We start from the raw sequence: 22,766 nt of genomic DNA, 5'->3' as shown, positions 1-22,766 counted from the left end.
AGTTCTCCATCGACCATTTAAATTGAGGGAACGATTAGTTTAGGAGACTGCGCAGATCGAGCACTCTACCGGTGAATCGGTGAGGGTCGAGTTTAATACATTCATGGTGAGGATGAATTAATATATATACTCTGCTAGGTTTATAGATGTCTAGATAAATATGCCTATATCACTTAATTTAGCTAAAGTGTGACGCAGAGTTTGAAGCTGGATTATATAGGTCACGGGTTGTTAGCACTAGCAAACAGCTTGCTAAAGATGTGCCAGCTGTTTATGTTAGCAACAATAGCTTAACGTCGAGGGTTACACAGAATCCCGCTCAATGAAAGGCTTCATTAAATAGATATGTTACTCTTACAGCCTATTATTTGGTAGTTTAGCTAGTTAATGATAGAAGCATGCAGTGAATGGTCTCTGGGAACACAGAATGTCCTGTTGGGTTTTTATTTAAACACGCAAATTGAACTGCTAGTATTGTGCGGTCCTCAGACAGAAAACTCAGACCTAACTTACTGACACCCCCAGAGAATTTTAATGGGTACAGTTATAATGAAATAGACAATCTCTGACCGTCAACTCTGGCAATGAGAGACAGCAGTAATAACCCGTAAATGCTGTATGACCCAGGGGATATACATGCTGAATTTAAACGGTGTTAACTTGCCCTCGCTAAATTACAACATAATTTACGTTAGACATCACACAGTAGCCAGCTAACTGCTTTTGCTGAATTAACATGATCAGTATACTGATACATATGGGGAAGCTTGTCCTTTAATTCACAATGAGCCAGATTCAGTATATCATTACTCTTCTTTTCCACAGTGTACCTAGCCAGTGAAAGCAACTGATAAGCTACAGAGTGAATATAGAGAGACAGACAACCATGACGTCACTGGTAAGTTCTGAGTGGAGTTTACTCTATGCAAAGTAGTCAATCTTTCAAACTGTGTTATTGCTCTACATAGCCTAATGTCTGGCTGTGTGGCTTGTGTACTGTTACAGTTTGAGATGTAAACTGTATTGCAGTTTAAAGTGTCTTGCCTTTTCATATGCTTTGCATGTAGAGAGCATTATTCTATTATTCAACTCAGCCCAACACCACACACAGTGCTAAGATCGAATTGAAAAGAGGCTGTAGTCCATTTGGTATTACACATCCTGCAGTTGACATTCCAGATGGGAGAAAATTCAAAGCCAAGAGCAAACCTTCTAAAGTGATTCTCTGGATGTGTCTTTGTCTTACAGGGGAGCAGCAGTTCTTCAGCCACAGAATACACTGTGCGAGTCCCCAAGTGAGTAACATAGCCTGCATTCTACCCCGACAATGCAGCTCTGCTTTGTCAGACACTCCCGTCTGTCTGTGCCTTGTCGTATGTCTCTGCTCCGTTGTGTGTTAGTACATGGAAAATATGATGAAACATCACCGATTCAGTTATTTGGTGCAGTGGCTCAGTGGTTAGCACTGCTGCCTCACAGCAAGAACGACCCAGGTTCAGTTCCCCAACCTTTTTGTGCAGAGTTTGCATGCGTGTTTCCTATGGGTGCTCTGGATTCCCACAGTCCAAAGGCAAGCAAGTCGGGTCAATCGGAGACTCTAAAGTGGTGTGAATGTGAGTTTGTCTATCTGTGTTAGCCCAGTGATAGACTGGTGACCTGTCCAGGGTGTTTCCCTGCCTTTTGCCCAGTGCATGCTGGGATAGACTCCAGTCCCCTGTGACCCTCAATAGGAATAAGCGGGTGAAGACAATTAATGAAGGAATGAATGTCTGTTTGCCTGTCGGTCTATTCCACAGGAACACCAGCAAGAAGTACAGCATCATGGCCTTCAACGCAGGAGACAAAGTCAACTGTTCCGCCTGGACACAGGTGAGTCTACTCTTAGACAGATGAATGTCACTCACATCCCATGGGAACTCTGGCCCTCTTCGTAATATTTCTAATAACGCTTCAGGCAGGCTGCAGAACATCAATAATGATGTGCATTTTTCCGCATTTTCATGAACACTTTGCTTATGTACACTTGGGTATATTTTTCTCAGAGGGGAATTCCCCTCAATTTAATAATTTACATGTATTAATCCTGTGGCCTATGACAGTTCAATTAATACTTGGTAAATCATGTCATTAAGATCATGATTAAGATTAAGGTCATCACCCTGGAGCTAGTCCACTGACCGTGAGTGAGAGGCTAATGTTACAATGTTTGTATTAGCTTGAGTAGCCTTACTTTTGATGCCTACAGAAAATATAGAAAAAGTCAGCAATAGCGTGGCCATGTGATGGTCCTAGTTATTGCCTGGATATGGCCTTTTGACTTATCATTGTCATTTATCATCAGTGTTTCTGGTATTTTGAAAATATTTAAAATATTTTTTAAAATCAAGAAATGAAGTAAACATTTTACCGACACCATGGGCATGTTTTAGAGCATTATGGTGGCCATAATCTGAAACACAAAATTAGAAAATAATTAGTCTCATCCATGTTCTGCTGTTTATTTAAAAGATAGTTACAGCTTGAAAAATCTTGTGATGTTGTAGTCAGCGCGCTGCTCTCACCTGCCCATGTAACAACAACAACAACAACAACAAAGCCCCACTACAACTCTAATGTAGCCTCCCTAAAAAATAGAAAAATAACATAATTCAAAATTGTTTTGTGCCTAATAACCTGAGCATTAATTACAAAAGATAACACAGGTAACTGTTAACCTCTCCATTGAGACAGTATGTTATATGTGTATCCCTATAAATTCAACCATAACAAAAGGGGGGTAGTAAAATATATTGCAGGAAATATATTTGTAGGAAATACAAGATGGACTATTAAAAAGGAATAATGTCAGAGCGACTATTTGCTTGTGGTACATTTCTAAATGTAAATGCAATGAAAAAGGCCTTTAGTTGTAAACATCACAGGAGTAAATGTTACATAGCGCTGTTGAGAAATGAACATGTCCATTGCAAACACTTGCTTCTTATGACACATTATAGGACACGTACTGGTGTTATATTCCTACACTGCATCATAATGTTACCAAGGTGCCTCATATATTTGCACATGAAATAGTCCACACCGAGCTGCTTCAATAGATTGATTCATTTTCCACAGTGCAGGGATTTTCCTGCCATGGCCATGAATGTTCCCCACAGTGATCGATAGCTTATTATTCCCTCTTGTGGACAGTTTTAGTATAGCACTTTCCTTGTAAAATGTTCAGGGCCTCGTTTCCCAGTAATGATTGTTCTTAGAGGTAAAGCGTTTTTAAGTGTAATCCTATGAAGGCTCGTTCATTACCTACGTGCGTTTCTCAAAGCAGCACTTAGTTAAGTGTATTTTAAAGCCCTGCGATCCTGTCAGTATGGAAGGTGCTTTTGGGAAACGAGGCCCTGGTCAAGATGTCACCGCTCAAGCCAAGTTCATTTCAACAACAGTACCGATAATACACTAGTTCACTGAATTCAAGAATCATAAGCAGCGTTACCTCCTTCCCTCCCCAGGCTCGTATGGAAAGAGACATGAGCGCCCGGCGGATGTACGGGGAGGAAGAGTCGCAGGATGGCGCAGCTGGCAGTGAGTTTGGCAAGAAGCAGCGGGAGGAAGCGCGGCGGAAGAAGTTTGGTATCGTGACACGTGAGTTCAAAGTGGAGGACCAGCCCTGGATCCTCAAGGTCAACGGCAAGGCTGGCAAGAGGTGGGGACAAACACACTTCTTTACTCTGTCACTCACTCTTTCTATCTCTAACTTACACTGACTTTCTCTTTCTTTCTCCATATGCTTGCATGCTGTCATCATACATAAACACAATTATTTTCACACATTGAGCACAATGCACTAGGGTTAGGCGGTATCCAATTTTTGACACTGTTAAACCTTCCCCAAATTTTCCCGCGGTATACGGTATTACCATCTGATTAAAAATCACATTGTAGGGCTTGGAGGGAGCCGCCAATTCCAAATGATGAATTTATGTAGTCGCTGCTATACCGTTTCCCACCACAAGGTGGCTGCAGTGCACTTCAACTGTGATTTTCACATGACAAAAATGTGATACATGTTCCAGTTTTATTCTCTGAACATCATCAGAAACGGAATAGCAAACGTTGCATATTTACAACAGAATATTGAAACAATAACAACAAAACATGTACAAAATTAACAACATGTCATCTATTAACAACAAATATAAAACTTGAGTGCAAATACAGCGGGTAGCCTAAGGTAAATAAAAAATAGTGCAAGGACATGAAATTAATTCTCGGGCGTCTGTCAACCAAATGGAATGAAATTAACAACAAATTGTCTATGGGCTACAATACAGTACAAATAAATTAAACTAAAAGCCTATAGCAAATAATTTATCAAATAATAACAAAATAACAATAAATAACAAAAACGGCAGTAACGAAAATGGGCATAAAAGCGTATCCTACAGACCGCAACGTTAGGCTATTCTTCAAGCCTATTCTAGGTTTTTCGCCAGAAAAACAAGCATACCGTATTTACTTTTTCCAGCTTGAGCAGGGCACGTAACGGACTTACAACTTTGCCTGCGGTGCTGAACACCCGCTCTGATGGTGAGCTTGTGGCACACGCGCACAAGTACTTTCGGGCCACCCTCGACATCAGCGGAAAGCGGCTGGCTCCATTTGACTTCCACCAGAGAAGGGGATCTTCGTCCGTGAATCACAGGCTCGCGACAATAGGCATTCATCTCTGATTCTGCTCGCTCCTCTATGGTGCCGAGTCCGACGGGACCTGCCACGCCCGCCGCATCAGCTTTTTTTTGCAAGAGACTGCCCAAAGTTATCTTTTTTTTCGGGGGTGCAGGTTGGGCATCTCTCTCCTCTTCTTCTGCCAGAAATTTTTTTATGACGGTAATGAAACGGACACCGTTGCTATTTTCAAATACCCCGGGATACCGTATTACCGTATTACCGCCCAACCCTACAATGCACTCATATTTGAATGCATTGGGAATGACTCACTAATCCATCTTTCCATGCAGTAGATCCATAAATGCCTCTTTAAACTCGTTTAGATCTTAAACAGTAAACCTCCAGAGTGTGTTTTTGTACTAGTGTATGGGAGTTATAGTTCACATGCATCTCTTGCTGTGGCTCAGTTTCAGCCAAAGACTTGGGATCTGTACAGGAAATTATGCAGGAAAGATGGAAAAACAGTTGCAAAGCAACTACAGCCGCTAGGTAGCGAAAAAGTGCTTTTCACACCATATCCACATTTGTATAAACAGCAATACGTTCTGGGTCAAAATATTCCCATATGAAAGTACAGGAACCTGATATGCATTGTTTTGTTTGCAATACAGCCACTCTCTCCCTCTGTCTGTGTATGTGTGTTTGTGTGCGGTTTTTACAGGTTCAAAGGTCAAAAGAAGGGCGGTGTTACAGAGAACGCATCCTACTACATCTTCACACAGTGTCCCGATGGGGCCTTCGAGGCCTTCCCTGTCCACGGCTGGTACAACTTCACACCGCTGGCCAAGCACCGCACGCTCACTGCCGAGGAAGCTGAGGAGGAGTGGGGCAGGTGAGGAAGGATTGGGTGTCTGTGATGGAGGGAGGGGGATCGGGAAAAATCCATGTGAGGAGGAGAAGAATGGAGGTTGAGGAGATGTAGCAGGTAGTAAGGGGAGGCCAGGAGAAGAGAAATTGGTGAGAAGGACGGGGGCAGGAAAGAAGGCAGAAGAGAGGAACGGTGAAAGAAAAGATCAGTAAGTAATCGGGGGAAGTTACAGCAGGAGAGTTAGAGCAGCAAAAATGGAGAGGAAATTGCATTATGAAGGAAAAAGATTGAAGACAGGAGCAGTGGGGGAGGAGGGGCACGCAAAGTAGTTAATTGGTGTTTTGGAACAAATTTGTGTGTGAGAGAGTTGTATTTGGATGCATGAGTGGAGCCGAAACTTTGAGCTTAAAATGTACTTTACATGCACACACACAAAGTCCGAAATGACCACCTGCCAAGCACCAAATACCAGTAAAATTTGTCTTTGGCAGATAAATCAGTAAGTGTCCCGCTAATATTTGAAAGCCTTGGTTCTGTACAGTCTTTGGTCTTTGCCTTTTGTCAAACAGATTTGATCACTGTGCCTGACCGTGATCAAATCAAAGCAAAACAGTGGCTCTGTATCAAACTGGCTTTTGATTGGCTGCCTGTTACTCAGGCATCTAAACTAAACTTTTCCTCCTGTTTCTCTGCTGTCTGGATGGTCAACTAGCCTAACATCGGTTAAAAAAAAAAAAAGAAAAAATGTATACTAAATATTTTGGACAGTAAAAATGATTCTTGGCAGGTACTGTTTATTTGTTTACCAGCCCTTGGCGGGTGCGTCAGAAGATTCATTTTGGACATTGCATTTATGATGCCTGCCCCCCTCCTACAGGAGGAACAAGGTGGTGAACCACTTCAGCATCATGCTCCAGAGGCGTCTGCGGGAGCAGGAGCGCGGCGAGGACGAGGAAGATGAGACCGAGAAGGCGGGGAAGAAGAAAAAGAAGAAGGGCGGTGGGCGAGGGGGCGACTTGCGCATCCACGACCTGGAAGACGACTTGGAGATGAGCAGCGATGACAGCGACAGCAGCATGGGAGAGGGTAAGGAGAGAGAGACGGGGCGGGGTGGGACTGAGGAAAGGGAGGAAAGCAAAGGATCCTATGAGAGAGAGTTTGTGAAAGAGAAAGAAAAATCGGCCACTTCAAATGTGATTGTAGTAAAGCATTTAAATGTCTCCTCATTCTGTTCTGTTGTTTGCTTCTTCCCTCCCTCCCTCTCATCACCATTACTTATCTCTCCATGATCTTCTTTCTTGCCGCTGCCTGGGCTCCCCTCCCGTTTATATTTATTCCTTTCCCCTCTGCTATCTTCTATCCATCCATCCATCCCCTGGACCAGATGGAGAGGGCAAGGCGAAGGCGAAGAAAGAGAAGGAGGGGAAAGGGAAAGGAAAGAAGAAGAAGAAGAGGAAGAGCAGTGACAACGAGGCCATGGAGGACAGTGATGACGGTGACTACGAGGGCCTAGAGGTGGACTACATGTCAGATGAAAGCAGGTCAGATCCATTGCATTCTCACACACACTCAAACACACCTTATGGACACTTGTATAAAATCTGTTGTTTTGTTTTTTTTAACATATCTTGTGACATGCACACATTCAATTTTGTCCCCAATTTCAGTTCAGAGGAGGAGCCAGAGAAAGGAAAGCCCAGCAAAGGAGAGGACCTCCCCAAAGGTCAGAGCTCTGTGTGTGTGTGTGTGTGTGTGCGCGTTTATTTGAGAGAGATAAGTTGTCTAACATAATCAAATATAGATAATCAAATATAGATAATATAAACTATTATTACGTCAGCAATTTTAATGCCCATTAATTGTAATAAAATTGTCTAAAAATGCCACTGTATTATGGGTTGGTTAAGGATTCAATAAATCACACAGAGGTGTGAACCCATTTCCACTGCAAGTGGGTCTGTTCTCACCTACAGTCCCATGAAACCAGCAAAGTCCTCCCTTTTTGGACCGATGACATCGCTATCACATAATTGCCAAGAATTCTCTAAGATGATGAATATTATGAGAATGCACATTGCCTATGCTTTTACCTCACCAAAATGTCAGCGGACATGTAGTTTGTTTTTGACTTGTGGCACTTTAAATGAATGATTGCCAATGCCAACTACACTGGTTTCCTTCTAAAATATTTGCCCCTTGTTTGTAGGAATCGACGAGGCATCTGAAAGCGAGGAAGAGAGTGAGGAGGAGAAACAGAATGAGGAGGAAGCGAAAGAGGAGGAGGAGGAAGAGGAAGGAAAGAAGACCCCAGTCCAAACGGAGAAGAAGAAGAAAAAGGGTACATACCTCTAGGACAGATGACAACTTGACAAAATACATATTTGAATGAGGACCTAATGAATATGAGCAGTGTTAAATGATACTGCCTTCTGCCTGATGCTTAAGGTGAAACTATGTTGAGTTGTGTGGACTTGTGTGTGTCGCAGACAGCAGCGGAGAATCGGACAGCTCAGACGACAGCGACATCGAAGGAGAGGCAGCCTCTGCTTTGTTCATGGTGGTAAGAGTGAGTGTGTGTATGACTGGATATGGGCGCATGGTATAGTGTTTTCTTATTCAAAAACCTGCATTACCTGGCCAGCTTTACCGTTTGTGTTCTTGCATCAAGGCCTGGTTGATTATTTGCATAATTTCACGTTTATGAATAAGAAAATACTCTACTGTTAGCCCATAACAATTTTACATTTGAGTTCTGTTAGAAAATGCTTTCTTTCTCTGCCGTTCTGACATGCAGTACAACTTGTTAAATATGTAACAAGTTGATTTTCATTGGCTGTCGCATGGGCTGAGAATAAGGCATCGCTAATGTAGTTCTGTCACAGTAATCTCACGATCTCCAATTTTCTGAATTCTGTCTAGTACACGTGTTGTGCTTTTTCTTTTCTTTTTTCCCCAACTAACTCCTCTTTGTTTCTCTTCTCCTCTTTCAGAAGAAGCGCACGCCTCCGAAGCGTGGAGGGGGGCGTGGCTCCGGCGGCAGCTCCAGGACTGGCAGTCGCCCCGGGACACCGTCCATAGACTCCGCCTCCACCTCCAGTACACTCCGTGCTGCCGCCAGCAAGCTGGAGCAAGGTGTTCACACGTACACATGCATACCCACACCAAATGATATAATATATAACTCCATAGCCAAAGTATTCATTTGTAAATGAAAGACACTTGACAGATGTTTTGATTTCTCCTAATCTGAGTCTATGAAAATTCCAAAGGTGACCTGAAATCTCTCCCTCTCTTTTTTTTTTCCCTTCCATCCCTCCCTCACTTGCCTACAGGTAAGAGACAGCCCCAGGGTCCTGGCACTGACTCACCGGCTGCCAAAAGGCTGAAGATGGAGCCCAGCAGTCAGAGCCCTGCCCCCTCTGGAAAGAGCACACCCCAGCCCCCGTCGGGCAAATCCACCCCCAGCTCCAGGTACACAAGCTAAACAATCTTTCCTAATGTCTCTAAGCATTACAAATATATTAATTCTCAACAATTTACAGACTGAGATGACTGCCAAATATATTAGAGTTGCAAATGCTGACATCAAAAGACAAAAAGGATGTTTCATTTAGGTGTAAAAATACTACTCTGCTTCTCTTCTGCCCCTCAAAATCGTCTCTTCTCCATCCATGTACCCCACAGCGACGTGCAGCTGACAGAGGACGCGGTCCGGCGCTACCTGATCCGCAAACCCATGACCACCAAAGACCTGCTGAAGAAGTTCCAGACCAAGCGCACAGGCTTGAGCAGCGAGCAGACGGTCAATGTGCTGGCGCAGATCCTGAAGCGCCTCAATCCGGAGCGGAAGAACGTAAACGACAAAATGCACTTCTACCTCACTGAGTGACCGAAGGACAGGGGGATGGAGGGGTGGTGGTAGAAAAACGGAGAGGTGAGGGGCTGACAGTGATATCTTCTAAAGGATAAAATAAAAGAGAATAAGGAAAAAAAGGGGCTAAGACCCAGTGTCTTGTTGAACACTGACTGCGTCCTTGTACTCTAGCTTTCTCAGATCAAGATTATTTCAAACAAGGATGGAGGTATCTGTTGGTATTCTCACAAAACCCCGACCACTGGAAGAGTGTGTGTTTTTGTGTCTGTTTTAAAAGGGTTGTGGTATGAGATGCTGTGGGATCTGAGGTTGAAACTGTAGTTGCAGGTGACACTTATCAAAGAACATTTTGTTAAGCATCTTCGATTTGTTTTCTATAACCACAAAACCTACAGTAAATAACAGAAACCTTTTCATATGGAGTGAAAAGCACTGCTCATAAACCCTGTATGGTCTTCTCTCCACATGTAAACCGTTAAAGTTAGAACTTGGTGATTTGAAAAAAGTCTTATAACTTGTTTTTCTTTGCTAGACACTTTTCTAATAAAATCTAAAACGTGCTTCTTCTTGAGTTCTTCTTCTTGGTACCACATAGGTGATGCTAACTTACCCAACACTATGAACCACAAATCCGGTCTATACCTGTAACAGGGATACATTTCTCTAAATAAGTAAATAAAAATTCTTAGGTGAAATTTACTCATTTAAAGAAGAAAAGGAGATGTTAAACCCTGAAATTTGGTATGCATTTAAGCTACTCCTCTGTATACATTTCATATATAAATGTATATATGATATATGCATCATACAGTATGCACGAGTATTGCTGTCATTTTGGAGTAGAAATTTGAATATGCACACTATATTTTTATGTGTTGGAGAAAAAAAACAGTATCCTTGTCGGCGGTTACTGCGGGAGTCTTGCAGTAACTATTGGCAATGTGTACAGAAAATCTGGTACTTTTTGAATGCATTTTTATGTTCAGAATAATGGCATTGATTTACAATCCCGTATAATGTTGCACACCACACTGATACAGGAGCAGACAAATCAAAAGCTTTAAATGGCTTGAGTACATTAGACTAAAATAAGTACATACAGTTTATGCACATAATGTGACATTGAATAAACCCTCTTACAATATTGCACAGAGTGATATGACCTTGTTTAACCACAGAACTCAAGGCATTAACATTAACAGGATGCAGTAGTTTGTCATTTCAGCTTAGTGCCTGGTCACTTTATGTGCGGGCAATGTTGTAGTTGGCCAGAAACCAGTCACAGGTCATTTTAATGGCTAGAAGGGAAGTGAAGCAAAAACAAATTATATTTAGCAGGCTGGGGTTGCATGCAAAAAATCATTCAAATCCCTCCTTCATTTGTGTGCTGAGTGGCTGGGGGAAAAGCAGGGACTAAGCTTGCCCAAGGGTTGTTAGTTTGACTTATCACATTGTTTTCTTGGGTGTTGTTTGTTACTATAAGAAACACATCATCACTTTCAGTGTATGAATTTCATTAATGCTCATAAATAGGACATAACTGATATTAATATTGTCCTCGTCTGTCCTGTCCTTGGGTGGACAAGTTCAGATCAATGCCATTGTATTTTATTAAATGATACAGACTTTGAGGTTATGATTCTATGACATATTCTCAAATTTTCATTTAACTTTCTATTTAAATTCAAATGGATTTTCAATTCTGACACTTTCAATTTTGACTTATGTGGTGTTCACACAACAGCAGCATTGTACTTTTTCTTTTGCTCTGACAATAGGTTCCCTAGTGTCAAGATGCACTGTGAACTCTGACCTTCTTGAAGGGGCGTGAAGGTGAAGTTGGGGAGGTAGCGTCTTAGCTTGGCGTTGCTGGCTGTCTTCTTCATCTGGCCATCAGACATGGTGGTGTCAAACTGATGTGAGGTGTCAAGGAGAGGTCAGGTGGTACTGCTGAGGGTTTGAGTGAGCCTCAAATCTATGACCCTTTGGTTTCTTCATCCCTGGAGTGTACAGCGCATCCAGAGGCTTCATACTGTATATGCACATGACATCAAATTCTGAAAACCAATGCGGAAGATGAAAACAATATCCCTTAACTCCACCTGTTAGAACTTACTTAAGCTTTACTTCCAAAACACTATTAACCTATTCTGAAAAATAAAGCTTCCAGAAATTCATAAAGTAATACAGTATATCAAGAACACAGATGATTTTGTTGATGGTTACACAAAAGTAGCAAATGAGTTGATCCGTACACCACTGATCTATTTAGTTTTCACACATTTGTATCTCTATGTTTTAGGAATGTTGGCAAGATACTGAATGTCCCTGGGCAAAACCTATGATCACGACCCAGGTTCAGTAAAGCATCTCAAGACTAAGACCTTAGTCAATTTACTTATAATATAACAAAGATGGCATTTGCATGGTTCTGGGAAACTGCACAGCCCATTAGACTATTGCCTTGTCTCCAGTTGCCAGGATTTAGCTATGCCATGGCTCAAAGTGATCATTGCTACTATCTCCAGAACCAGGCTGGACCACGACTGGACAGATGTGGTCAAAGCTGGATACAAGCTCAGATATAAAGGTTTCAAAGTTTACTGATTGTAAATAGAATGCTTTGTAATAGTTAGGTGTATTAAATTTGTATCTTTTTCACTAAATACGAAACTGTGAATGAAACAGCCAATTGTCTGTTTATTGCACTAGCACTGAAACAAGTTGTTGAGTCATGGGGCACGAAGTGTGCTTGTCATTGTATTTTGGCGAGCTGACTATTCAGTGGAGACCCAAATCATACCAGCCCCAGTTATGTTGAACAGAGCTAATGGGGACAGGCTGTAGCAGCGCTGGGGAATGTTGAAAGGATACAAGCATTTTGCCTTTGAAGTCCAGAGACTGCGCAATCATCTCCACAGCCTCTTTGATCGAGACCTCTTCCTCTTCCCCCACTGTGCAATCGAGAGGCAACGTGTCAAAGGAAGCATGGTTGCATACACATATACACAGCGATGGTCTCGCACACGTGTGTGTGTGTGTGTGTCTGTGTGTGTGTGGGTGTGTGTGTGTGTGTGTATGTCATCCTGTCATGGTGCATGTGTGTTTATGCTGCACATATTTGCAATTAATTGTTTTCAAGTGATAACTTTCTCGGTCTTGCCCTCTGTCACACATCACACAAACATATACCCAGAAGCACACACACAAGCAAATACACACTATGAAGCACTGTACTCACCAGAGAGGATGATGGGGTCAACCTCATTATATTCCCTTAGTACCCAAACAATTAGACGGCCCAGGTCCTGAGAATAACACAGACACACACATCAATCAATCAATCAGACAGAGTTTAAAAAACAAGTAGGCATTGCTCAACATCAACTACATCAGTAAAAGATAGTAAAAACAACAAAAAACAACATTAAATACAACAAAAACAGATCATAGCAAGTCAGCAATAAAACATATCATAAGTATGCCATAAAATAATAAGACTAGAGTAAAGATCCATTGATAAGAGCAAATCTCAAATGCGCTACAGAGACAGAGGCTACACCAACATGCAGATTAAGTCTCAGTCTATAGTCAGCCAGATGGCATTAGCTCAGACTCCTTTCTGAGGGGACGGCCAGGTCAGTCAAGGATGGCATGAGCCTTTCTCAACACCTGCCACTCCAAGATCCAAGATCACAGTTAGCTGTGTCCGACTCACCCCAATAATCTTGCTGGCTACTTTAACCAGACTCCCCAATCTAGTTTTATTGCACATGTTCAGGTTGCCAAACCAAGCTACAATACAAAAAGTTAAAATAGATTCAATAAAGCTTTAATAAAACAATGTCATGGCTTTACTACATTAAAATAATTCATTTTACGCAAGAAAAACAATCGTTGTAGCACCTTGTTACAGATAACATCTGTATTCTTCTCAAATTTACATTTATTGTCAACAACAGTACCCTTGTACTTATAGCTATCCACTAACTCCATGACCTTGCCTTTAACACTGGTGATGTTGACAGTATGTTCTGGAAACTTGATAAAATATCTATCTTTAAATGTCATTTGTATACAAAATATATAATACAATAGTGGAGAGAGGACACAACCCTGGGGAGAACCAGTGGAACCTGAACACACTGAGACATGTTTGTAAGGAAATCCACTACCCAGCGCACAGTGTTCAGCTCTAAGCTAAGCTATGACAGCAGCTTTTCAGCAAGTAAATGGGGCTGGATAGTGTTGAAGGCTGAAGAAAAGTCAATATACAGCAGCCTAGAGTCTTTGGTGCAGTAAAGTCAGTGTGAAGTCAGTGTAGCATCTTCCACTCCTCTTCCAGCCTGATAAGCAAACTGCACAGGATCCAGGACACTCCCAAGTTGGCTCATAATGTGTGACCTTTTTTCAGAAGTTTTCATAACCAGGGATGTTAATGCCACTGGCCTGAAATCATTTAGTTCCCTGGGGATGCTCGTTTTTGCTACTGGAACAAAAATAAAGTCTGTCTTGGGAGGAGCTATGGTTATCTTGCATATCTCATTTATTTCAGATTTAAAATCAAAACGGTCAAAACAGAGGTAAAAGCTACTGAGCTCATTTGCCAGTTGTATGTCAGAGTTAAAACCATCTAGTCATACAGCCCTACTGCCTCTTTGGTCATGTGACCCAGTCATATTCCTCATGCCTCTCCATGCAGACCTGAGATTGCTGCTGATAAGCCCTGGTTCCATTTTATCTTATATATCTTATATATAATTTATCTAATATCTTATATATAATTTATCTAATATCTTATATCTTATATATCATTTCTGACCTTACTTCTTTTCTGCCCTCCCTTTCAGCAATCACGTCACCCTTCTGGAAAGCAGACTTCTTTTTGAGCAACACTGTCTCTAGATGTTTAGAAATCCATGGCTTGTTATTTGGAAAGATCTTAACATATTTTGTGGGAACTGCCAAATCTTTGAATAAGGATAAATAACTACAGACTGTGTCAGTGACATCATCAATAGAGTCAGTAGATATCTGTGTGAATTCCCTGGGGAGATAGAAGAGTCGCAATGACACATAGTTCTAGTTCTAGTTCTAGCACACAGACGCAGTACTGTACCAGAGAATAGATGAACTGCCTTCTAGGAGAACCAGAGCCCCACACATTCACAGGAGTCCCATCCTCTATGAGCGAGACAGGGGAAAAGAAGTCATTGTATTACCATGTTACTGTGTGTGTGTTGATATGTGTTTGTGCTTACTCAGTGCTTGTTCACATACATGTGGGCACGCGTGTAGACGGGCGAGTGGGTCTGAGTTACTTACGTTTGGCTTTGTATGTCTTGTTCATGAGTGCTGACAGCACATGGCCATTTTCTATGTTGAAGTTGTCATGAGGGCCAAACACATTAGTTGGGATGACCGCCGTGTAGCGATGTCCATACTGCTGAAAGTATGCCCTGTGAAATGAACACTCACACACACACACACACACACACACACACACACACACAAGGAAGCGTGTTTACATTATTGTTTTGGATAGATGTCCACCCCCAAACCTTTGTTGTGACTGGCAATTAATAGAATGCAGCATTTTAATTAGAACGCTGATCCCACTGCCCACTTTGCACTAGGAAATTGGCATATAGGACTGGTCTGTAGGAGACAGTATGCACCTGGCTCAGTGAATTACGATTCATTATGGTTGTTTTCACGGTCACAGATCAGCTGAGGCCACAACCAAAAGTTAAACAAAAGTTCCGAAAGACAACATGAATACTTCTTGTCTGAGCATACTTCTCTGGGCTTTGTGTTTTTGTTGAGGATGAATGCATGACAGATTCCCCCATCTGTCCACACCACACCCCTGTTTGCACTGCACAGCTCACCTGTTCTGAACATCAATCATCCTTTTAGCATGTGAGTAGCCAAAGTTGGAGTCATGGGGCGGCCCATTGTGTATCTGTGAGAGTTGGGGATTACAGCAAACGTTAAAACCCCACCCTTGCCAAAATAATAAATTAATGTTTCTCTCAATTCCATAGCTGTGCAGTAACATTGCACCCAGATAATTACTGTCGAGGTACAATGTCATTGCGTGGTCCAAAACCTGAGACACCTGATAAAATAATCATATCTATTCACTCCTAGGAGAACTGAGCTTATTAATGGCAGGCAATTTTCTGTCTTTCAACTGTCTTTCTTCTTCATTTAGAGGACAACACCACCGTTTTTGATTATGTGCAGCAGTACCTCAGTCATTCGTCTATTCTTCAAAACTCCATGAAACTCCCTACAATTAAGGGAAATGTCAAGGCAAGAAAAAAAGGTGACACTACGGTTCTCAAAAGTTGCTCCATAGAGAAGGAGGAAGCTCTTCATCATGGGTTCTATTATGGCATATTGGAACAACTTTTCAGGAAAAAAAATAACATCAAACAATTCTGTAGTAGTGATTAGTCAGCACAAAATAGCTCCCTCATTTCTCCATTCTGGAAAAAATATAAAAAAGCCAGAAAATAGCCTGAGGTATTAACTCCAAGAATGACATGAGCCACAGGTCAAAGCACAGTGGCATTCTTTTGAGTGCTGATATAAAAATAATGCTTTCAGTAAAGTCAGTTTCAGTAAAATGAGGCATATGTATCATAATCTAAACTTCAAATTCAAACTCGCCACAGTCTAATCAGTTGGAGTATTATTAGATCTTCAATTCTGTATTCAATTCAATTCTGTCTCATAAGGTTGTACCTATCAGTTGTTAAACTCACCATGGTCTCATCAATGGGGTAGGTGGTTCTGTCAGGGAAGATGCAGCTGGACAGGCAGGACACTACCTTGGTGACACCCATCTCATGAGCCGTTTGTAGCACATTGTCATTGATCTTGAGGTTGTCCCTCTGTGAAGATTGTTGAAGGCTGTCACTCGCTGTCCATCAAAGTTAAAAGACAATGTAGATATTGTGCATTCATCTCAAATACTGCAACATCAGCCTCATTTTCACTGTGGCTTTGACATTGATTTTACTGCAACAGTTCACAAACAATTTCTATTTTTAGCCTATTTTAACTGCAGCAGAAAGTCAGTTTCAGTTGCGATGGGACACAGAAAGGCTGCATTGTCTCACCAAGAAGTGCAGGTTCTCCCTCATGTGTAGATACAGTCCTCCCACTTTTGCAGCTAGGTGGATGACATGAGTGGGACGATATTTCTCAAACACAGCCCTGGTCTGCCCAACATCTCTGTTGACATTATAGTACATAGTTTTAGCACCACGTTTATACAGTAATCAATTACACATTGGGTGGTAGTAGCCTAAAAATTAAGTTTGTAACTTGAAGGTTTGAATTCCCATGCCAGCTGGGGAAATCTCTGTGGGAGAAGTGAATGAGTAACATTCACTCCTCCCTTAAACACTGCTCAGGTGCCCTTGAGCAAGGTGCTTCACCCCCAATGCTACAGTGGGGTCTCTCAATAGTAGAAGACTGTCATTGCACTGGACAGCTCCTAGGTATGATTGTGAGTGGCCTGCATGAATGAGGGTGTTGCTGAAAAAGAGCATACATGCTCAACACTTCTTCCCTTGATGAATAAAAAAAAGGTTTAACCATTTATTGACTGTAATGGTAGTACAGTTAGTTTCACTTTGCTATAATGGCTCTATAATCATGGTGTTCCCTGCAGCAGGGGTTCAGCATAGAAGGCATACATACGATAAACAGATAGGGAGCAATATAAAAACCCCGTCTGAGCATACTGAGAAGAAGCACAGCAGGTGGATGCGTTTATCAAACACGCCTTGCATTAACATAATTGTATTGTGTACAATACAATGGACAGTGCACCTCCCAATATTGCTGGGGAGCTGCCCCTATCACCCCCAAATCTACCCCTATGTGGTCTGCAGCTTCCTGTTCTGTGCTGTTCGTGGATGTATGCTCATTTGTGAGGAATGCTATCTGTCCTGTAAGGCGAGGTACTGTAGTTCCTAATGAACATAGAGCAAATAAAGCTGGAGTTGCTAAATAGGCTTTTGGTCTTCTCTTCAGATTAAAGGTAGAATGTCACAAATCAATCTAATTTGGAATTTCATCTTTTTTAGATGGACTGAGTAGAAAATAAAACAGTTCAATCTAATAGTGTCTTAACACATCAATGATAAACAATTTAGTTGGTAGGCCGTTCTTTGGTGGAACTGCCATAGTGAAGCAACTTACACAAGATCGGCATCCTTAGAAGAGAGGAAGATCCATTCTTCTCCCTCATGCTTCCCACCTTCCTCCTGCACCACATGCTCAATGGCTTTGCCTACCAACCCAGATCCCCCAGTCACAAGGACACGTATCGGCCCTGCATTGTTTACTGACCCCATCTTCTATGTCTGTGTTGGCTGTGAATGACTGAGAGTGAAAATCAGTTACAGAAAAGAGGTGTCATGAAATTCAATTGAATAATTTTTTCACATTATTGCTATAATACAAATAAATAAGTACATAAATAAAAAAAGAAGTAGCTGTCTTAAAGCGGGTAAACTAGACACTCTGAGATATTCATATATCCACATACTTTGAGTTAGGACTTTTCAACCAAAGACATACACATTCTGCAAACAGATAATACTAAATCATAACATTTAGTCAATAAACAACCTTAGAATAATTCACAAATCAGCATAAAAAGTGTCACCTTTCTAATGCCTTCATGCTCCTTACCTGCGTGTTAGTGGGCTGAAGTAAGTGTGGACGTCTCTGGAAAGTGTGTGTCTAAACTGGACTGTCAGTGTCTCACCAGGCAATCCTGTCTAACAAGTACTTCACATTATTCTTTTGTATACTTTGGAAAGCTTTCAGGTTTTTGTTCCTCACTTTGGAGTGATGAACAGGTTTGGGGCAACTATAGGTGTAGGGGGAAACTTCTGACTCCTCCTACCAGGTGATCCAGTCCTTGGAACCATGGAGAAGATGGTCTAATACCATCTGCTGGTATGTTTAGTCATAATCCATTTTTGACTGAAGCTCATAATTTTAAGATGTGTGGATTAGGGCACAATGAGGCAAAAATTTTGAGAAAAAGTGCCATCTAAATATGAGGGCTGAGGTTTTGATCACAATTGGTAAATTTGCATACAACAAAAAACTTAATACCTTTCTTGAAAAGGTTTGTCCTATCATCAGTGAAATAACTGAGAATGAATGCCCTATCATTAACCAATTAATAGTAGTTTCACTTTGCATTCTGAATTAATTTAAAGTGAATTAACTCTTGCCCTGTTGCTTGAGGTACATTTCTGAGGGAGTGTGGATCAAAACCTAATTGCAATAGAATTCTCTACTACCTACGAGAAATAGTTCTGTCACGGGAATGATGCGCTTTGGGAATGTTTTTTAGTTATGCTGCATGTCCATGATATGAGTGCATGATAGGTAAAGTCATAGTTATGTTTTTTTTTCTACCTGTCTCCAGTCATAAATGTTTATGAGAAATACACAAGATGAGGCGACTCATTATAATATTGTGCAGACCTCGCTCATGTCCCCACCTAGCAACCTCAAGTTGTGGTCTTGCCTCTAACCAGTAGGAGACTATGAAAACATCCATAGACTAGACACACTGCATGCTTCTAAATTAGAGACTATATTGAAGTCCCAGTTTTGGAAAATATGAGAGCAGCACATATACTTCCTATTTCACTTTGATTTTATTTTAGTAAAGTGCTTCAGAAATGCTCAATTTAACAATGAGTGCTACTAAGCACTTCTCTGTATTATACAGAACTAGAGTAACACACCACAGTGATGACAATATCTTTAACCTAGTCAGAATCAATAGTGGTGTTCAACAGTGGTGTTGTCATTGATATTTCCCAGTGGGGAACACCATATTCCGAGCAATCCCACAATCAAGTCCACCTTTAAATATTGAGCCAACATATGTATATATAAATATTTTATACATGTAATCAATGGAGATCACCAACACAGTCCTCTCAGTTCATGTTGTGCTCCTTTAATATCCCAGTTGAGTCTGTGTTGTGGGTATTTGTATTTTTCCCTCCTGGGCGCTCTTGGTTCATGCGGGAAGGTTCCGACAAATGACGGAGATACGGCGCTGGCGAGGCACTTTCTGTCCGTGGAACAAGGACTCCTCATCTTTCAGGATCTCATGAGTGAAGTCATATCTGGCCTGGTCCCTGCGTGAGTGTGGGGGATAGAGGGGGGAGGGAGGGATGATTACTAGATTATTGTTGTTAGATCATTGTTATCCTGTCTATAATATAACTACACTCCATGATGAAAATGTCTGAGGTTTCTGTTTGCCTTTCACTGCATTTATTTTCTGTTCTGTTCAAATGGAGTTTTCTTAACACTAACAGATAGCAGAGCACAACACACATTTAGACACAGCTCTTACATGCCTCACTCTACATGGATTCATGCATCTCATGAACACATGAACACACAATGAAGGAGAATGACAGAAGGCAAAGAAACAACTGTCCCTGGTCTCTTCATCAAGGTAAGACTGTTGAGGTTGAAATCGATGTTGGTTGAAGAGGCAAAGAATCAAGGATGTGGCAGATGGGATCCAACCTGGCTCAACTTTATCAGACCTGGTTCAAACCTTTTTCAAATATTTTGCCCATTTCCTTTAGTGTACCTGGATACAGGCTACAGGCAGAAACGATTCACAACTGTCACAGTTTGTTGCGTGCCATGGTATTGGGGTCAGAGTTCTTCAGCATGTTTTTGGTTCATTCTGTAAATTCCGTACTTTTTCCAGACTTCACCTTCTTTACTGGCTTTGAAGCTTTTGATCAATTTTTCATATGATGTATGCTGAAAAACTGACAGTGGGTCTACACCTACATTTTTTTTTACTCCGATGTGAATTGTGTCTGAGCAGGGTTACATTTTTTCAATGATCTTTTGCTTTTGTGCAACTCCCAAACTTTCCAAGACCTAGAAATGATCAAATTTATTTTCCAGAGAATCAAATCAAAACATATTCTTCTGAAGGAATTGCAGTATATTCCAAACCTCAGTATGTAGAGGGAGCGTCGGGGCAGCAGCAGGTCCAGCCATTCATTGGTGGCACCCTCTTTCACCAAACGCATGATGCTGTCTGACAGAAGACTTAACCCTGCAATGGTGCTGCCGCAAAACTGAGAAAGGGGGAGAAGGTGGGTAGATGGGACAGGAAGGTGGACAGGAATAAAGCACACTGGAACAACAGCTTAATATCCCTTAAGAAAGGGTTTCCCAAAAGTTTTGATGCCAAGGAACCCTAAACAGACACTTTCTATATGGGAACTCCTTTCATGGAAGATTTTGCCCCAGGGACCCCAGAGGAACACAATGAAATCCTTTTAATGTGACAGGGAAATAACAGTGGGGAGCCTGAAACCTATGTTCAAAATAGCCATTCATATACATACTGCCATTACTCTAATGTTGATGAAATGAAATAACAGTGAATTTTGCTTGATATTGCTGAACCTATACATGCACCTTCTCATGGACTCTTGGAAATGACCTGACCCCATGCTGAGAACTGGTGCAGGGATTTGTTAGCCCTGTTAGCTAGTTTAAAGATAATCCTGTACTGACTTAACCTGACAAGGAATTATTCTCTAGAAATGGGGTGAAAAATGTATTTGCTGAAGCGGTTCTTCAGCACTGCACAGGCTTCCATGTAGTAGGAAGAGAAACCTACCTTGACACTGTCGATGTGGGGTTTGATGTAGCCAGCCTTGTCCAGATCTAGGATGTGTACGGGACCAAGGAGTGGACTGTCCTCAGCAAACGCCACAGATCTGACACGACTCAAGACCCCTTCACATGCCGCCCCCCACGTCACACGCTCGGTCTCTCGGTACCCGTGAATAGCCTAAATGAGGGTTAGTGTTAGTGAGCACAATGTAGGTCAGGTCAGTGTCAGGGGCTCTTAAAACACAACCATGCTGTTTCTATGCAATAAGCCACAAAAAGGTTTTGCTTTATGGTAATTAGATAACTAAGAGGCCTTGTGAGTCAAGACACCTGTACTTGTTATTAATTGTAGGTTTACAATTATTCTATAATTAAGTAATAGTATTTGAATGGTGTTCTTCCACTAGGCAATAGTGCTTGAGTAGTAGTTAAACAAAGTGGTTGCCAAGCCATGCTTAAGTGCCAGTATGAGTGATGACTCATATATTTAAATTAACTGTTATAGTCACAGGTGTACATTTAGGTTAGTTATGTTATTTTAAACTGACCTCGAACGTGACGAGCCAATCAGAACTGGGGACTTGAAGACTCAGTTTAACAGTAGTCAACACACTAGTTATCACAAACATAAGCTAGCCAGAGCCACGAGTTCACCACCACCAATAGGCCTAAATGCGAATTCTGTGTAATTAATTTTCAGGTAAGTAGCCTACTGTCACACTGAAGCCAGCATATCAAGGTCGACTTGTCAAACTTAACTTACATCGTCCCAGTGGTCGAACTCGTACCGTTTCTTCCTCAGACCTGGCTCCAGCTCTCGCATAAGGGCGCCCTCCTCCTCCTCACTGATGAACTCCGTCCTCACCTCCACCTGTGAGCTGAGCCTCTTGACCAGCTCCGGACTGGAACCGACTATTAGCTCTTCATCCCGGAAAGGTAACAGGCCGCTGTTAGCAGGACCGGACGACCTGGCAACGGAGCTCAGACAGCGCGGGGCATTGCACAGAGGTGCTTTATGAATTCGTTTCACGACTGTTAGCAATAGTTTCATTCTTCCGTTGTAAGTATCATTCAGCGTCGATACCCAGTCCGATAAAGCCGCGTTTAGCGGGGTTTTGCTTTATTATTTTGTTGACAGAAGTCAGGCTGCGATGTGAGGCGCCATGTTCAAAACGCAAAGTATTGTGGGGGACGTAGTCTTTCAACGACTCGAGATAAAACGGCAAGGAATGCGCTGCAGTATCGTCACCAGTGCCCCTGTCCTGAGCTCATTTGACAATCTTTTGATAATAATGTGAACAAAATACACAAGATTTTTAGTCGAAGTTTGGAGTGCTAAATCAAAACCTGCTATGAATCGTCTTTCAAGTGCTGGCCAGTGTAGTATGGCTATTATGTTAAGCTGAGAACAAGAAACCACAATCAAAAGGTAATGTTAACTACAACGTTAACTTACAACCTTTACTGAAACAGCCAAGAATTTTGCCTAAAAATAGGCACACTGTATGGGATCAAGGAGGGATACAGAGTAGCCTGGCAAAGAGGAGGTGAGTGCCAATCCATGCTAGGCTATAACGTTACTCCTGTTAGACTCTGGGTGTCACTACAGTGTTACATGTACCTTTTGTGATATTGTCTTAGGTGAAGGAG

The 22,766-nt window shown here is 41.8% G+C and overlaps 3 protein-coding genes across 6 annotated transcripts; 1 reads left to right on the top strand and 2 right to left on the bottom strand.

The window, feature by feature from the left end:
* Positions 1-35: 35 nt before the first annotated feature.
* gtf2f1 (general transcription factor IIF, polypeptide 1) lies at positions 36-9,964 on the top strand. Of its 2 annotated transcripts, none has more exons than XM_071902542.2 (14): positions 36-106; positions 826-898; positions 1,249-1,295; positions 1,797-1,869; positions 3,504-3,697; positions 5,384-5,554; positions 6,408-6,616; positions 6,915-7,071; positions 7,198-7,253; positions 7,737-7,868; positions 8,017-8,087; positions 8,521-8,662; positions 8,863-9,001; positions 9,215-9,964. In XM_071902542.2, the coding sequence occupies exons 2-14, from the start codon at positions 887-889 to the stop codon at positions 9,417-9,419; spliced, it is 1,608 nt and encodes a 535-aa protein (XP_071758643.1). In that variant the 5' UTR covers positions 36-106; positions 826-886; the 3' UTR covers positions 9,420-9,964. The 2 variants fall into 2 exon arrangements, with proteins under 2 accessions (XP_071758643.1, XP_071758642.1); XM_071902541.2 differs by having other exon boundaries at positions 8,017-8,090.
* Positions 9,965-10,390: 426 nt separating this feature from the next.
* LOC139914265 (GDP-L-fucose synthase-like) lies at positions 10,391-18,467 on the bottom strand. Of its 3 annotated transcripts, none has more exons than XM_071902532.2 (11): positions 18,120-18,467; positions 17,625-17,807; positions 16,535-16,649; positions 16,178-16,306; positions 15,296-15,369; positions 14,730-14,863; positions 14,524-14,588; positions 12,646-12,712; positions 12,279-12,358; positions 11,218-11,317; positions 10,391-10,702 (listed from the first exon to the last, which is right to left on the bottom strand). In XM_071902532.2, the coding sequence occupies exons 2-11, from the start codon at positions 17,777-17,779 to the stop codon at positions 10,647-10,649; spliced, it is 975 nt and encodes a 324-aa protein (XP_071758633.2). In that variant the 5' UTR covers positions 17,780-17,807; positions 18,120-18,467; the 3' UTR covers positions 10,391-10,646. The 3 variants fall into 3 exon arrangements, with proteins under 3 accessions (XP_071758633.2, XP_071758635.2, XP_071758634.2); XM_071902534.2 differs by having other exon boundaries at positions 16,178-16,335; positions 16,535-16,587; XM_071902533.2 differs by having other exon boundaries at positions 17,625-17,797.
* Positions 18,468-18,603: 136 nt separating this feature from the next.
* alkbh7 (alkB homolog 7) lies at positions 18,604-22,282 on the bottom strand. The gene is made up of 4 exons (XM_071902535.2): positions 21,880-22,282; positions 21,121-21,294; positions 20,445-20,569; positions 18,604-19,597 (listed from the first exon to the last, which is right to left on the bottom strand). The coding sequence occupies exons 1-4, from the start codon at positions 22,165-22,167 to the stop codon at positions 19,477-19,479; spliced, it is 708 nt and encodes a 235-aa protein (XP_071758636.1). The 5' UTR covers positions 22,168-22,282; the 3' UTR covers positions 18,604-19,476.
* Positions 22,283-22,766: the final 484 nt, after the last annotated feature.

The sequence above is a fragment of the Centroberyx gerrardi genome, chromosome 7 (genome assembly GCF_048128805.1).
Source record: "Centroberyx gerrardi isolate f3 chromosome 7, fCenGer3.hap1.cur.20231027, whole genome shotgun sequence".
Taxonomy (NCBI): Eukaryota; Metazoa; Chordata; class Actinopteri; order Beryciformes; family Berycidae; genus Centroberyx; species Centroberyx gerrardi.
This window is presented reverse-complemented; position numbering and strand designations above follow the sequence as displayed.

Excerpts from the sequence above, each read along its gene's own strand:
- gtf2f1 (XM_071902541.2), top strand. Across the intron at positions 8,091-8,520 it reads CCTCTGCTTTGTTCATGGTG|AAGAAGCGCACGCCTCCGAA; the intron begins GTAAGAGTGAGT and ends CTCCTCTTTCAG. Across the intron at positions 9,002-9,214 it reads AAATCCACCCCCAGCTCCAG|CGACGTGCAGCTGACAGAGG; the intron begins GTACACAAGCTA and ends TGTACCCCACAG.
- LOC139914265 (XM_071902532.2), bottom strand. The coding sequence starts at position 17,779 with ATGGGGTCAGTAAACAATGCAGGGCCGATACGTGTCCTTGTGACTGGG. Across the intron at positions 15,370-16,177 it reads ACCCCATTGATGAGACCATG|ATACACAATGGGCCGCCCCA; the intron begins GTGAGTTTAACA and ends CAACTCTCACAG. Across the intron at positions 14,864-15,295 it reads ATGATTGATGTTCAGAACAG|GGCATACTTTCAGCAGTATG; the intron begins GTGAGCTGTGCA and ends TTCATTTCACAG.
- alkbh7 (XM_071902535.2), bottom strand. The coding sequence starts at position 22,167 with ATGAAACTATTGCTAACAGTCGTGAAACGAATTCATAAAGCACCTCTG. Across the intron at positions 20,570-21,120 it reads CCCACATCGACAGTGTCAAG|TTTTGCGGCAGCACCATTGC; the intron begins GTAGGTTTCTCT and ends CCCCTTTCTCAG. Across the intron at positions 19,598-20,444 it reads CGCTCCCTCTACATACTGAG|GGACCAGGCCAGATATGACT; the intron begins GTTTGGAATATA and ends ACACTCACGCAG.